The 15,037-nt window shown below is 38.5% G+C and overlaps 2 protein-coding genes across 3 annotated transcripts in view; one reads left to right on the top strand and one right to left on the bottom strand.

The window, feature by feature from the left end:
• Positions 1-2,938, bottom strand: part of hepacam2 (HEPACAM family member 2) — a 58,597-nt gene extending 55,659 nt beyond the window's left edge. For both annotated transcript variants that reach the window (XM_062958045.1, XM_062958046.1), the window contains exon 1: positions 2,154-2,938. In XM_062958045.1, coding sequence (XP_062814115.1) covers positions 2,154-2,223 — 70 coding nt within the window. In that variant the 5' untranslated portion in view covers positions 2,224-2,938. The remainder of the gene's footprint in view (positions 1-2,153) is intronic.
• A 2,438-nt stretch (positions 2,939-5,376) lies between these two features.
• The window catches only part of vps50 (VPS50 subunit of EARP/GARPII complex), a 69,672-nt gene continuing 60,011 nt past the window's right edge, over positions 5,377-15,037 (top strand). Inside the window, exons 1-2 of the mRNA XM_003222108.4 lie at positions 5,377-5,533; positions 9,343-9,411. Of these exons, the coding sequence (XP_003222156.1) occupies positions 5,501-5,533; positions 9,343-9,411 (102 nt within the window). The 5' untranslated portion in view covers positions 5,377-5,500. The remainder of the gene's footprint in view (positions 5,534-9,342; positions 9,412-15,037) is intronic.

Genomic DNA, 15,037 nt, shown 5'->3' with positions numbered 1-15,037 from the left:
AACCCATTCTGAACAAATTTTGTCAAGGAAAACCATTATAGGTTCACCTTAGGTTCAAAAACTACTAGAAGGCAGAAGATAATTATTACTTTACCTTATAAGATTGTTATAACAGTTATTGAGAGGAAATGCAGTGTTCCTTTTTCATTGCAAATGCCTTTCTGATTTAAGAGAAAGGACCACATTTAACATAATTTACAAACAAAATTATTTTAAAATCTAATTTGAAAACTAGTAGTGATCTGAAAACAGCTGCTGTTGCATTTTCTCAGTTCCATGGATGGGGCCAGCTTTTTTGTATTGGATGTAAACAGGCAAAATATTTCCTAAGTGACCTCCAAGTGAAGCTCAGCATGCATTTTGCATCTACTTCCGCGTTTAACTGTTAGTAAGCAAAACATCACTTTTGTTGACTGGAAACATCCTTCAGCCTTTTTGTTTAAATAAAAACGGTGACACCATATTTTGAGTTGACAGCATAAACTGAGGTTTCCATGGGAAATTTTCATTTAATTTTTTTTTTAAAGACCCTTTTCTAGTTCAAGCTGCAAGAGCTGCCTTGGCTACCTGTTTAACTTGGGTAACACAGTTCAGGATTCTGTATCCAACACATGAAGCCGTTTAACAGAATTGTACCTATTTTCTGTATCCCATCAGAATCTTTAAAAAATGATTCCAAGCCCTTTTCCAGACCGTGTAAAGGGTTAGAGGTGTTAAGGCCATGTTGACAGTAATAAAAACATTATTTGACAGCAATTTAATTCAGAATTCAGTGGTTGATCTATATACAGCCTGAAGGTCGGGTTGCTGACCTGAAGTTTTCTGATCCGAATCTGTGAGGTGGGGTGAGCTCCTGTCTGTCAGCTCTAGCTTGCGGAGACATGAGAGAAGCCTCCCACCAGGATGGTAACACATCCGGGCATCCCCTGGGCAACATCTCTGTAGATGGCCAATTCTCTCACACCAGAAGCGACTTGCAGTATGTTCTCAAGTAGCTTCTGACACAATTTTAAAAAATGTCAAAACTATGATAACACTGAAGAGGAGCTTTTCTCAGGATGGTGAGTTTACAATGCAGTCTGCTGTGGACTATTCCTGGTACATCCTAATAGCACCGCAACACTGTTTAGAGCCTGATAACAGAAGAGTCAGTGGACCATTCTCTCTTAATTTCATCTTAAGGTGTCATAGAAAGAAAACCTTATAAAAAGAATCCATGCAACAACCAGAAATATAATCATTTTGTTGTCATAAGTATGTGTTTTAAGTCAACTCGGATTCATTCAGAAGAGGTTTGTTCTTGCCTTCCTCTGAGACTGAGAGTCTGACTTGACTAAGGTCATACTTTTTCCATGGCTGAATGGGGTTCCAAATTATGTGATTATTATGCTTATTTATACCCCGCTTTTTCTCTCCACAAGGAGACCCAGAGCAGCAAACCCTGTTCTCTCAGGCCCCATCTACGCTGCCATATAATCCAATTTCGGATCCCAGATTATCTGCTTTGAACTGTATTATATGGTAGTGTAGACTCATATAACCTAGTTCAAAGCAGATAATCTGGGTTCAGATACTGGATTATATGGCTGTGTAGATCCAGCCTCAGATGCAGTCCAAACTCAACCCAATGTTAGTTGCCCTTGAGAAATACAGACATATAATACTATAAACATACTGTTGCTATCTCCATTTCATTATCTTGCCAAATATGGTACCCTGGACTAACAACATTAATGTGAAACATGTTTTCAGTAAGGCACTGAGAATAATTCTTGGCAAATTTTTGACACGGCTTTTTAAACTGTTGTGAAATTATATGTGATATTAATGCGAAATTGCAGTATTGTCCTATACATTCTTAGAAGAGTTCAGTGGACTCTATTTGGCATAGATGACAGCCTTTAGAAGTAAAAATGCTGAGATTCTGCAATATTCAGTTGGAAAGCTTAATACCAACAGTGTCCCTGACATCAATAACTGCATATATCTTTATTTGGAAATGCGTTATATTTTAAAGAAGTTCCAAAACTGTTCTAGACTGATTTCATGATAGTTTTATCTCTACAAAATCACTGAAAAGTATGATATAAAATATCAGTGAATGAAAAAGCAGAAAAGCACAATAAGGCTAAACGCCTTACCTAAAATCTTACCTAAGAGAAGAAGACGGATTTTGAACTGCAAGTCACAAGAATGTAGTGCTAAAGGGCTCCATGAAAGCATCCTGAGGCTTCATGCACGAGGACTCTTTCCTTCTAATGCACAGCCTGCGCCTGGTTCAGCAGCTGTGGTGTATATTTGCGAGGGAAATCAGCAGTGAGTTATCAGTTTCTACCTTGTCTTGCCTTAGGTGATTTGAATATGTGTATACAAAAGACACAGGGAGTGGGAACACCTGTTGGATTAGTGTTCGACATCTTCATTGCCTTTGACCCTATCATAATTTCCCGCTCCGGTATGTTCACAGCAAACACAGAGCATGATAAATGGGGCATAACATATGAATCACTCAGTGCAGATAAAATATAAATGAGCCTAGAGCACTTATGCAGGTAACATTTCACCTCGGCACAGTATACATGGAGAAAGAACATTCATGTGTACATAATGCTACAAATTGGAAGAGAAAGTGTTCTTTTACTTAGCTTGTCTTGTTAGAAGCAGCTGGATAGTGCTATTCCTCATAAAAATTAAGGAACAAATCTAAAAGATGTGGATTCTTTTCCAAAAGGGAAAAATATATGTAAAGATTTTAACAATTTAATGTATATTTCTGCGGTCAATTCCAACAATAGTACCAAGGTTTTGAAGACATTGGGAAAGACTCTCAGTTTTAAGGAAGACGCCTTTCAGTGCCTGTTGAGAGTGAAGTATCAACACTTATATAAAGAGCAAATAGGGATGGAGGGTGGTGTATGTCTACTGTCTCAATTTTCACCTCTGTTTACTAAATCTATATAACTCAAGATGTTTTGCTTCTTGTCTACATGAAAAAATCCCTTTGATTGTTTCCCCAAAAGTCTTTGGTGTGCTTTATTACCATTTGTTTCAAAATGGAGCACCATGAAGCTTCTCTGCCTCAAGATGCTTTACACATAGACATGAGAGTCACCATCAAGGAATCTTCTACTAAAGTTAGGTAACTTTCTTTTGTTTCTCTATTATTCTATACAAGATGTATTACCTGAAAAAATAAATACAATTTTATCTTTTAAAACATTACCAGAAGTACCCTGTGTATTTTCTCTCCTGTTTCCTACCACAAGCTCATACAATGCACTCTGCTATAGATACCATATATTCCTACAATGACAACTTTTGAAATAAATACATTTAGTCTCCACATAGAGGTCTAGATGAGTTCATCTGCTTAGGCCAGTGAAAAAAAGGGAATTGTAACATTTTGCTTCTGTTTCCTTAGTTACTTAACAATAATTAAACTAATAATAAAATATATTGTGATTATATTAGGCTCTATGGATGGATCAAATCGTAGAAAAGTAATAATAATAATAATAATAATAATAATAATAATAATAATAATAGCGCATCATCCGAAAATACATCACACAGTCCTAGACACTTGGGAAGTGTTCGACTTGTGATTTTGTGAAACGAAATCCAGCATATCTATCTTGTTTGCTGTGTCATAATAAAATAATAATAATAATACTTTATTTTTCTATCCCACCACCATCTCCCCGAAGGGACTCGGGGCAGCTAACATGGGGCTGAGCCCAACACAGAAACGAAGTATAACAATTTAAAACACATATCAATAACTAAAAACAATGGTACAACAATCAAGTAAAATAATTGGTTAAACATAACATACAATAAAACATAAAATGACCAAGCAAAATGAAGTAATGATACAAACATCAACCACTATGGATAAAAAGGGGTCGAGCATAAGAAAATACACATTTTCAAGGGCTTTGATAAAGTGCATGGACAAGTGTCAGAGAGTCGGCTGGGATAATGTGGGGTAGTATAAATAGGAAGGAAATAAAGTGCTAGGGAGTAATGTAACAGTGATAGGGGTCTATCAGGTTGGTGGTTATTCAATGTTCTAGAATCCCTTAACGAGCATGAAGTAATTTATTATCTTGAGGTTCTATCTGGATATTCTACTTTGAAACTTCTAAGAAAGATGTCCGAAGAATTGCAAGTCATTCCTCCCTAGCAATTCCTTCCCATTGAGTTACGCCTTTCCCAACTGGAGATTTTGGTATCCACACAGTGGTCCTGGAATCAACCCCCAACTGATACCAAAGACTTATTGTATACCGAAAAGTAGTGAATTACAACCTTAGAGTATGAATGCAGCAAATACAAGAATTATAAACCCCACTTGCCTAGTTTCCAACAGACCTCACAACCTCTGAGGGTACCTGCCATAGATGTGGGCGAGACGTCAAGAGAAAATGCTTATGGAACATGGCCAAATAGTCCAGAAAACTCACAGCAACCAAGTGATTCTGGCCATGAAAGCCTTTGATAACGTATTATTATTGTTTTATATTATCATTAATTTATATCATTATTGTTTGTATTAATTTATATTGTTGTTTTAAGTAATCATTATTAAATGTTGTTTATATTAATTTACATTATTACTGTTTATATTGTTTAAAAAAAGGTAAAGGTTTCCCCTGACGTTAAGTCCAGTCGTGACCGACTCTGGAGGTTGGTGCTCATCTCCATTTCTATGCCGAAGAGCCGGCGTTGTCCATAGACACCTCCAAGGTCATGTGGCCGGCATGACTGCATGGAGCGCCGTTACCTTCCCGCCGGAGCGGTACCTATTGATCTACTCACGTTTTGCATGTTTTCGAACTGCTAGGTTGGCAGGAGCTGGAGCTAACAGCGGGCGCTCATTCCGCTCCCGGGATTTGAACCTGAGACCTTTTGGTCTCAGGTTCAGCAGCTCAGTGCTTTAACACACTGTGCCACCAGGGGCCAAGTGTGTATTGTTTATTTTATTGTATATTATTATTTCATATAATTTTTATTTATAATATTGTCTAAATTATTATTGTTTTATAATTTCATTATTTTTATATTATTGCTTTGCATTATTATTTTATATTATTATTGTTGATGTTGGTTTATGTTATTCTATTTTTTATATTCTCAAGATTTCTATTATTATTGTTGTTATTGTTATTTGCCTGCTAGACACCCGGGCGGAAGGGCAAAGACCAGAAAATAAACCTGACTCTTCTTTTAATAGAAGACTTCTTCCCTGCTGGAAAATCAGCGGCTAGGAAATATATGAGCTTAGCCTCATGGGAATTGTAGTTTTGCAGACCAGGTTCTCTGGAGCATGGTACAGATGAGCTGCTCGCTCTAGGACTACGCGTCCCATGAAACACCGGGGCACGGAAAGAAAGCGAGTCACGTGAGGCCCAAAATGGCGACGCAGTGTCAGAGCGTTCCGGGCCCGGTGGTTGACAGAAGAGGGTGAGGAAGGCCAAGAGGCTGGCGTTGGGCTGCGATGCAGAAGATTAAGTCGCTCATGACCCGACAGGTACGGGGAGCGGGAGGGACCTAAATTGCCGAGGAGAGGTGCGTCTTGAAGCGATCCGGACAGAAAGGTGCAGCAGACGGGTCTGAATGAAGGTTGCTGCTTTAAAGCAAGGCCGGACTCCCTTGGCTTTGTATAGCACCCTTTCACAGTAAACATAGGGTGTGTTTTTCAGAAGGAAACGGGATACCAGAAGCCAGTAGACTCCCAGTTAATCGGTATCCGTGAGGATTGGTCGATGGCAGATAAATGTTATTTCTGGTTGCTTGAGAGTTGCTATTAAAGACAGGCCTAATTCATACCCCATACTATAAAAAGGTAAAGGTTTTCCCTGGACAAGTCCAGTCGTGACCGACTCTGGGGGTTGGTACTCATCTCCATTTCTAAGCCGAAGAGCCAGCATTGTCCGTAGACACCTCCAAGGTCATGTGGCTGGCATGACTGCATGGAGCGTCGTTACCTTCCCGCCAGAGCGGTATCTATTGATCTACTCATATTTGCATGTTTTCGAACTGCTAGGTTGGCAGGAGCTGGAGCTAACAGCGGGCGCTCATTCCGCTCCTGGGATTTGAACCTGGCACCTTTTGGTCCGCAAGTTCAACAGCTCAGCGCTTTAACGCACTGTGTCACCAGGGGCCCCACCCGTACTATACCGTACCATACACTCTGTATTGTCTTGATATCAATATTAAAATAATGTAATTAAAAGCAAATGAAGACAAATAAGGACACATTTAACTTAGTGGGTTGCTGTGAGTTTTCCGGGCTGTATGGCCATGTTCCAGAAGCATTATCTCCTGACATTTTGCCCACATCTATGGCAGGCATCCTCAAAGGTTGTGAGGTGTTGGAAACTAGGCCAGGGGGTTTATATATTTTGGAAAAGTCCAGGTTGGGAGAAAGAGCTCTTGGCCCTCCTGTTGCCACTACCTATATCTCAGGCCCACCTTGTAGGAACAAGGGAGAGGGCCTTTTCTGCTGTGGCCCCTCGCTTGTGGAACTCGCTGCCCATTGAAATCAGGCAAGCCCCCACCCTTTTAGCCTTCAGGAAAGATTTAAAAACATGGCTCTTCCGGTGTGCTTTCGGAGAGTAAATGTTCTTTGCTACTCCCCCCAATATTTATCCTCTAGACTGGTTCACTATCTGATGTCCCTGTCCCTCGAGGTTTTTATTCTGATCCCTTTCTCACCCAGAGTTTTTAATTTTTAATCTAGTTTTTAAATGTAGTGTTCATGCGGCCCGCCCTTGTTATATTGCTGTTTTGATCTTATGTTGTACTGTTTATTTTATGTATTGTATTATTTAATTGCATGATGATATGGTTATATTGTATTGTCCTGGGCATGGCCCCATGTAAGCCGCCCCGAGTCCCCATTGGGGAGATGGTGGCGGGGTATAAATAAAGTTTTATTATTATTATTATTATTGACTGTTTGAGGCCGGTATAAATGTTGCAATTGATCACCTTGATTAGCATTTAATGGCCTTGCAGAGCAGGAAGCAGCCAGGCTTTGAATCTGCAAGGCCATTAAATGCTAATCAAGGTGATCAATTGCAACATTCACACTTGCCTCAAACAGACAAGAGTTCTTTCTCCCAACCTGGATTTTCCACAGATATATATATATATATATATACAGTAGAGTCTCACTTATCCAAGACTCGCTTATCCAATGCATTTTTGTACTCAATGTTTTCAATATATTGTGATATTTGGTGCTAAATTTGTAAATACAGTAATTACTACATAGCATTACTGTGTATTGAACTACTTTTTCTGTCAAATTTGTTGTATAACATGATGTTTTGGTGCTTAGTTTGTAAAATCATAACTTAATTTGATGTTTAATAGGCTTTTCCTTAATCTCTCCTTATTATCCAAGATATTCGCTTATCCAAGGTTCTGCTGGCCCGTTTAGCTTGGATAAGTGAGACTCTACTATATATATAAATCCCACTTGCCTAATTTCCAACAGACTTCACAATCTCTGAGGATGCCTGCCATAGAGGTGGGTGAAACATCAGGAGAGAATGCTTCTGGAACATGGCCGCACTGCTGGAAAACTCACAGCAACCAAGTGATTCTGGCCATGAAAGCCTTCAACAACAAATTTAACTTAATGTGACAGTTTCACTGTATTATAAAAACAGCTTTGTGAGTGCAGTTTACTGCATTATTTCTACAGTGTATATGCACTCCAAGTCTGCTTTGGTCAGACCTCATCTGAAATGAGTTTTAATTAAGGAGGAATGAGCAGAAAAATGAAATGCATAGACCTAGGATGAGGGACACCTGACTTGACAACAGTACATATAAAGGGGATCTAGGACTCTTTGTAGGCTGCAAGCTGTGTGGACAGTATGGTGTGGCAGCTAAAAAAGCCAATCAATAGGAGTATAGTGTTGAGATCAAGGGCAGTCATGGTCCAACTTTATTCTGTTTTGGTCAGACCTCACTTGAAATACTCTGCCCACATCTGGGCATCACAATATAAGGATAAGTTGATGGATTTTGTTAATTGATGAATTTTGTTGTCTTGGTTGGTTGAGTATTATTATGTATACTGTATTTTTTGTTGTAAGCCACGCTGAGTCCAACCTTACTCTGTGTTTGCATAATATAATGGCTTTCATATCTATATAGACACACACACACATGCATACATACACACATACATACCATTATAGAGGTGGCATGAAATATTATTGAACTATATTTGCTTGCCGGTGTGATTAGGCAAGCCCCCACACTAGCAGCCTTTAAGAAAGACCTGAAAACATGGCTCTTCCGTTGTGCCTTTGGAGAGTAATCACTACATACATCCCTTTTGCTGCTCTCCTTCAATACTTGTCCTCCAGATCGCACCGCCACTTTATGACCCTGTCCTCTGTGGTTTTTACTCCTACTTCCTTTCTCACCTCGAGTTTTAATCTAGTGTTCATGTGGCCCACCCTTGGTTTTATTGTTTAATGTAGTGTATATTTTCTTTTATTGAGTTGTTTAATGTGCTATGATTTGTTGTTCTATTATATTTTGTTATATTGTATTGTTCTGGGCATGGCCCCATGTAAGCCGCCCCGAGTCCCCGTTGGGGAGATGGTGGCGGGGTATAAATAAAGTTTATTATTATTATTTATTATTTTACAGCTATGTTTTCCTTCCTTCCTTCAAGTTCAGGTGTCAATGATTTCAAATCTAATAGTATTCAGAACTACTGTTTTGAGATACATGATTGCTGGGCAAGCTAGCATTTAATTTCCTTGTGTGTTATATTGTTTAATAAAGGGCTTACTACAACACAATTTATTATGTTTTCTATAACTTCTGAGTGCAGCACAGTTAGACCTGTTGTTACCCACAGTGTTAACTGTTTGAAAGGACTTATCCTTTTTATTGTTTGGTATCAGCAAATAGTTGTTGCAAGGTCTGTCACTGTTGTTGACATGACAACCATCTTTCAATATCTGCAAGATGGAGTAAGCTTGTTTTCTGCTTATCCAGAGGCTAGCATACAAACAATCAGATTCAAATAGAAATCTGATTGTTTGTGTAGAAAAGAGATTCTGTCTAAACTTCCTGACGTTAAGAGCAGTGGAATGGCATTCATAGGGGATGATGGACTCTCCTTCATCAGAGGTCTTTTAACTTGGTAGCAATCTCGCAGAAATGCTTTATTGCTTATTACTTCCTGGAAATCAAGCACTAAACGGTCCTCGGAGTCCTTTCCAACTGAAATGATTCTTTGGTGGCAAATAATTTATAGAAGCTGCTGAATATATTACTTAAGTTGTTTTTTTTTTCTTCCCAAAGGGTCTCAAAAGTCCCCAGGAAAGTATTCATGATTTGAGCCCCCTTGAGAACTTCAGGATTCCAAGCAAGGTATGATTAACGTATGGATTATTAAGCACTGTCTGTTTTCAGCACTTTTGGTCTTATAATGTTTTATATTTACAGTATGTACATTGTTTATTCAAAATGTACTACTGGTTTGTTAGACTTATAAATGTTAATTGACAGCTTTTTTGCTGCTGGTAGTTTACGTATTCTGTTGGGTCATAGCTCTCAAGATTTCTACTGTTTTGAAGCAATGTCTTTTCCAAATGCTTTCATATCAGCTGACTTGAGCAACTGAAATGGGAAGAAGAGCTTTAAAAAAGGAAGAACCACATGTCTGGTTGCTGGGCAACTATGAATAATCTGATACTGATTCTCTTGTAAAAGGAGGTACTAGAAGAGCCCTGAATCCTCTTCACAGTTCTAAATTAGGTATGCCCATTGAAGCTGTGGATTTCCCTATATGTTGACTCATGATTCTAAGGTTGATTCAGAGGCTGTCTTCTATCTGGGACTAATCAAAAGTATTCCTGTTGATATTTATGACATTTGTTCAGCTGAAGCAAGTTTACTCTTGTTCTTCCTATCTATTTCCTCAATCTTGCTTTCTCTCTCTCTCTCTCTCTCTCTCTCTCTCTCTTTTGGGATTCAAAACAATTTACAACTCTGTTTTAATTTACACAGAGCAGTTGAAGCCATACATCTGGCCCTGTGTATCCATAGATTCAACCATCCAAGGTTCGAAAATATTAAAAAATCCAAAAGGCAAATTATGATTTTGCCACTTTATATAAGGTCTACCCATTTTTCATACCATTGCATGTAATGGTACTTGAGCTTCCATGGATTTTGATATTCATGGGATAGGGTGTGCGAGATTCAAACCTAACCCCTGCAGATATCAAGCCACACTGTTTTAAACTGTAAAAAAATAACTTAAAATAATGCATTTTTATTTTCAGACTTGCTCAGTGTCTATGATTCACATTTTAAATATTCCATCCCATCCTATTTAATTTAATTGCATGTAAATTTATTTTTATGTTTGGAGCTGGGGAAAATGGTGATGGTGAATACAGCCTTTTCTGTTGTTGAGAGATCTGCCTGGCACGTGTAGGGACCAGGCAAAGATTGTTGGTCCAGAGCTAAAAAGATCTGTGTGGTCTTGATTTTGTTTTAAACTGAACCTGCATCATTGCCTCTCATTTTTCAATTATTTGATAATTATTTTTATTATGTAGATTTCTTAGAACTGCTTTGGTTAGGTATAGATCTGTGTAATACAGCTAAATAGATTCTGCTTTTGTTTGTCTTGGGTGAGAGGAACAAAGGCATCCTTTGTGCCTTATTCGGTTTCTGCCTGATGAAGCTGTTTGTGTGTGCACATAGGTTAAGTTGTCTAATGTGCTACCTTCAACTAAATGTTGCTTTGTGGAGAATTCCTGTTCAGAGTTTTGATCGGTCATGCCCGACTTCTAGGATACTTATCAAGTTATCAAGCCCTCTTCCTACTCCATTACGTTACTTTCTTTTTCTTCTATGGAGAACATTCTGTAAACAATGAACATGTTCAGTCCTCATATAACTGTGGCACTCACTGGATGATTCTGCATTTGGAAGAAGAGATATGCAAATTCTTTGTATTTCTCAGCATTGGCTTCTGAGTGCAGGGATCTGTAGGGCTGTTTATGCTGGCATGAGTATCTGAGCTAGAAGGGGCAGTATAGATTTATGAAAGAGTGCATATTAGACTCACTTAAAGTCTCACCCAGTCTCCGATGTCTATTTCAAATTTCAAACATCTGCTGTGAATCATTGTGAACAATATTGTGTTAAGCGAACAACAGATGATATAATGAGATAATTTCTAAGGAGTTTAGTTCCAGTTTTAAATGAATGTTATGACAGTCATTCCACCTTTTGTTTTGTTTCATTTCCAGAAATCATCCAACTTTGTACAGATTATGCAGTATATGGAGTCTTGCCTGTTGTCAGTTTTGAATCTACGTAATGATTCTGTTGTCTATATAGGAAATGTTTGGTTTTTGCATAACTTTTGGAATACAGTTTTGATTGAGAATAATAGCTTTTTCCATTAAAACTCCTTAATGCAACGTGGAACAAGATTATGGAATCCTGGCTGGAAATAAAATAAATCCTATTTAAATGGTTTTTCATGATACTAAATAAACAGGACACTTCGATGAACAGCATTTGCTAGATAACAGATTCTTGCAAAAGATAGGCAGATATTCTAACAAAGCCAAGAAATATCTATTTTATTATCGTAAATCTTATTATGGTTGCTATCAGGGAAGCTAAATCTTATTTTTTGACCTCAAAAATGTGTATGTTACTTGAGAGTCATATGTATTTACAGTATTATCTAAAAAGTAAATGGTATTCAGTAACAGAACTACCTTTCACCAGGACAATAGTAATGTTGAAATAGGAGGGAAATGTTGTAACTAAATGGGTGCCTAGAAACATGATATTTTACTTTCGTTGTATGGGCTATGTTCTTGTAGGTTAGCTCTCTCTTCTCAATTGTTAATCAAATGTTTGATACATAGCTGTTGAAGATATCCAGTAGTGCACATTAAGTCTGGGCAATAAACAACTGCACTTGATTGCAGTTAGCATGTCATGGTTAACATGGCCAATGGTCAGGGTTGGTGGAAATTGTTGACCAATAGCATTTGGAGCCTAACGGTATGACTAAAGCTCTGCTACTATTAATAGGTATTTGATAATTGCTTTCAAATGCCATCATCCAGGTCATGCATTATTCTTATATATCTTCAGGTCAATTCAGACTTATTGTGACTCAATCCAAGGGCTTTCTTGGCAAGATTTATTCAGAAATGGTTTGGCAGTATCTTTCTTTAAGGCTGAGATTATGTGGGTTGTGAAAGGCCATCCAGTTGGGCTTCCATGATTGAGTAGGAATTTCATCAGTATCTCCCTGATTCCTAGCCCAATGATCAAAGCACTGTACCTTCCAGCTCAGTTCATGTATGCCACAGCCGAATATAACACATACTAGAAACAAACTGGCTAGATTTATTTTCAGTATTTATATTCCACCCTTCTCACCCCGAAGGGGACTCAGGGCGGATCACAATGTACACATACAAGGCAAACATTCAATGCCGTATGAACATAGAGACAGACAGAGGCAATTTAACCTTCTCCAGTTTGCAGCTTCCTGAGGGTATGCTCGATTCTGGCCACAGGGGGAGCAGCTGCTTCATCATCCACTGTGATGCCGACTTCCTCATTCCGAACGCTGCTGGATGATTTTTATGGTGTCGTAAATTAGTTAAATTAGATTTAAAACTGCCACAGTGCTCCTACATAGGTTTCATACCTTATGTCTTCAGGTGACTGGAATTTGAAATCCAGTAGGGAAAATAAAAATGATAGTATTTCTATCTCACACTCCACTGTGTGTTTGTTAATACTGCTGTGTTATGCAGACTTCTCATAAGAAGGATGAACAGAATGGTATGCTCCATATATTTCCTTACATATTATATTGGAGTAATAACAAATTCATGTACAGGTATCTTCCAAGCAAACTAAAATGAACAAAAGTCCCATGACTTGGGCAGGACTGTAAAATCTGGAATCCCCTAGCTATGGATTGGCCCTTGGAGATGGATATGGATTCAGTCATTCTAACCTACCACCAAGACTGTACATTTGGAAGACAATCCTATTCAGCCACAAGTGATCGGATTACCTAATGTGCATGAAAGTATGTTTTCCCACCTAGATTTAAATGATGGGCTATGATGTCCTTTACTGAAATTTATATAGATTCAGATAGAAAGGTAGGGAAATGTATTTTGCTTACCTAATTGCACAATTTTTTTTTACCATTGGTTATAATAACTTGTACTATTCTAAGTATAGCAGGAAGTAGGCTGGATAAGCCATCTGGAACCTTATTATCTTCTTTAATAGCAGTTGGAATGTGGTTTGAGTTGCTGGTTTACATTAGTTAACCATTTGTGTGGGATTTAGTTAAGACATTGAAGCATGTTAGAAAACATCCTTAGTAGTGGTTCAGATTTAAAGCCCATGTTTTCTTTTGTTTTGCTGTGATGCTTATCTCAGAATTCTGTTTAACACTAAGAATCGGAACACATCAAATATAGCAAAAGGAATAAAACATAGTGAATACAAGAGTTTATTAATATTTAAAATTCACACAAAGACATAGTACTAGAGATATAAAAACTGCTGCATGTATACGCTTATCAATATGAACTACATCTGTCCCATACTCTAAAATGTAATGGATTCATAGTTGAGCTAATGTTTTTGTGCCAGTGGTGGCCGGGGGTTCTTGGGTGATAAACTTCAGCCAAATTTCAGGCTTGGCTTTGGGACAGAGTTGGATCTAGTCTTCTTGTTGAAGGATCTTCTCCAAGGTCAGAGGGAACGTGGATGTGGTTGTGCTGAATCTGTCACTAGCTTTTGATAGCATTTACCACAATATCTTTCCCAGCTCCTTGCCAGGATGGGACTTGGAGGCACTATCTTACAATGGCTGTGTGCCTTCTTGGAGGAACAAGTTCTTGTTTGGGGATTCTTGTTTGACTTTTTGTCCTGTGAATTTTCAGCCTGTGGAGTTCCTCAGGATTACATGCGTCCCCTGTGCTATTTTAACATATGTGTAAAATCACAGAGAGATGTTGTTGAGGTTTGGGGTTCATTGCTATCAATATTCTGATGATAATTACCTCTGCTGTTCTTTTCCATTGAATTCTAAGAATGCTGTTTTGGTTTTAAAGTAATGGGTTGGATGGGGGCGAAGAAATTGAAGTTCAATCCAGACAAGGCACAGAAGGGTTGTTGGTGTAGTCAAAAGACAGATCAGAAAATAGCAAACTATCCTGCCCTGCAAGACATCATACTTACTCTGAAGATAGAGTCATACTTCAGAGGTGCTCCTGGATTCAGCTGTGAGCCTGAATACCCAAGTTTTTGCAGTAGCAAAGGGTTTATTTCAACACCTCACAAGCTGTCGGGATGCCTGCCATAGATGTGGGCAAAATGTCAGGAGAGAATACTTCTAGAGAGAATACTTCTAGGACATGGCCATACAGCCCGGAAAACACACATCAACCCTGGTTTATTTCAACAGTTAATGCATCACTTGTGTTGGATTTTTAGAGGTTTACAATGATGTATCTATTAGTTAGAATTCTGTTTAAACCATAATGTGCCCTTTGTGAAGAAGATTGAGAAACTTAAGATGCTTCAGAGAACAGATTATTCACTAGGACTGGTTACAGGAAATTCATCGATTCCATGTTAAAATAGCTCCATCGACTCACACTCTGTTTTCAGGAAAAGCTCAAGTGGTGGTTATAGACTATGAAGCACCACTAGCCTTAGGTCCAGGGTATCGGTATTCTCTCATACAAGCCTGCTTGTGCTTAGTGATCTTCAGAAGAGGACCTTCTTTTGGTCCCACCACCCAGATGGAGATGTTTAGTGAGAATGCAAAAGGACTGGCTGGGATGCTAATCTCAGAATTCAGTTTAACACTATTTCAGGAACTGCCAAACTCTGGAACTCCCTAAGGGAAGTGATAACAGGCAGGCTGCTGGGGGAGATAGGGATAGTGTGTGTGATTTTGGGGGTGTATGTAGTGTAG

Source organism: Anolis carolinensis, chromosome 6 (genome assembly GCF_035594765.1).
Source record: "Anolis carolinensis isolate JA03-04 chromosome 6, rAnoCar3.1.pri, whole genome shotgun sequence".
In the NCBI taxonomy this organism is placed as follows: Eukaryota; Metazoa; Chordata; class Lepidosauria; order Squamata; family Dactyloidae; genus Anolis; species Anolis carolinensis.
Note: the sequence above shows the minus strand (reverse complement) of the source record. Positions and strands in the feature narration are given on the sequence as shown.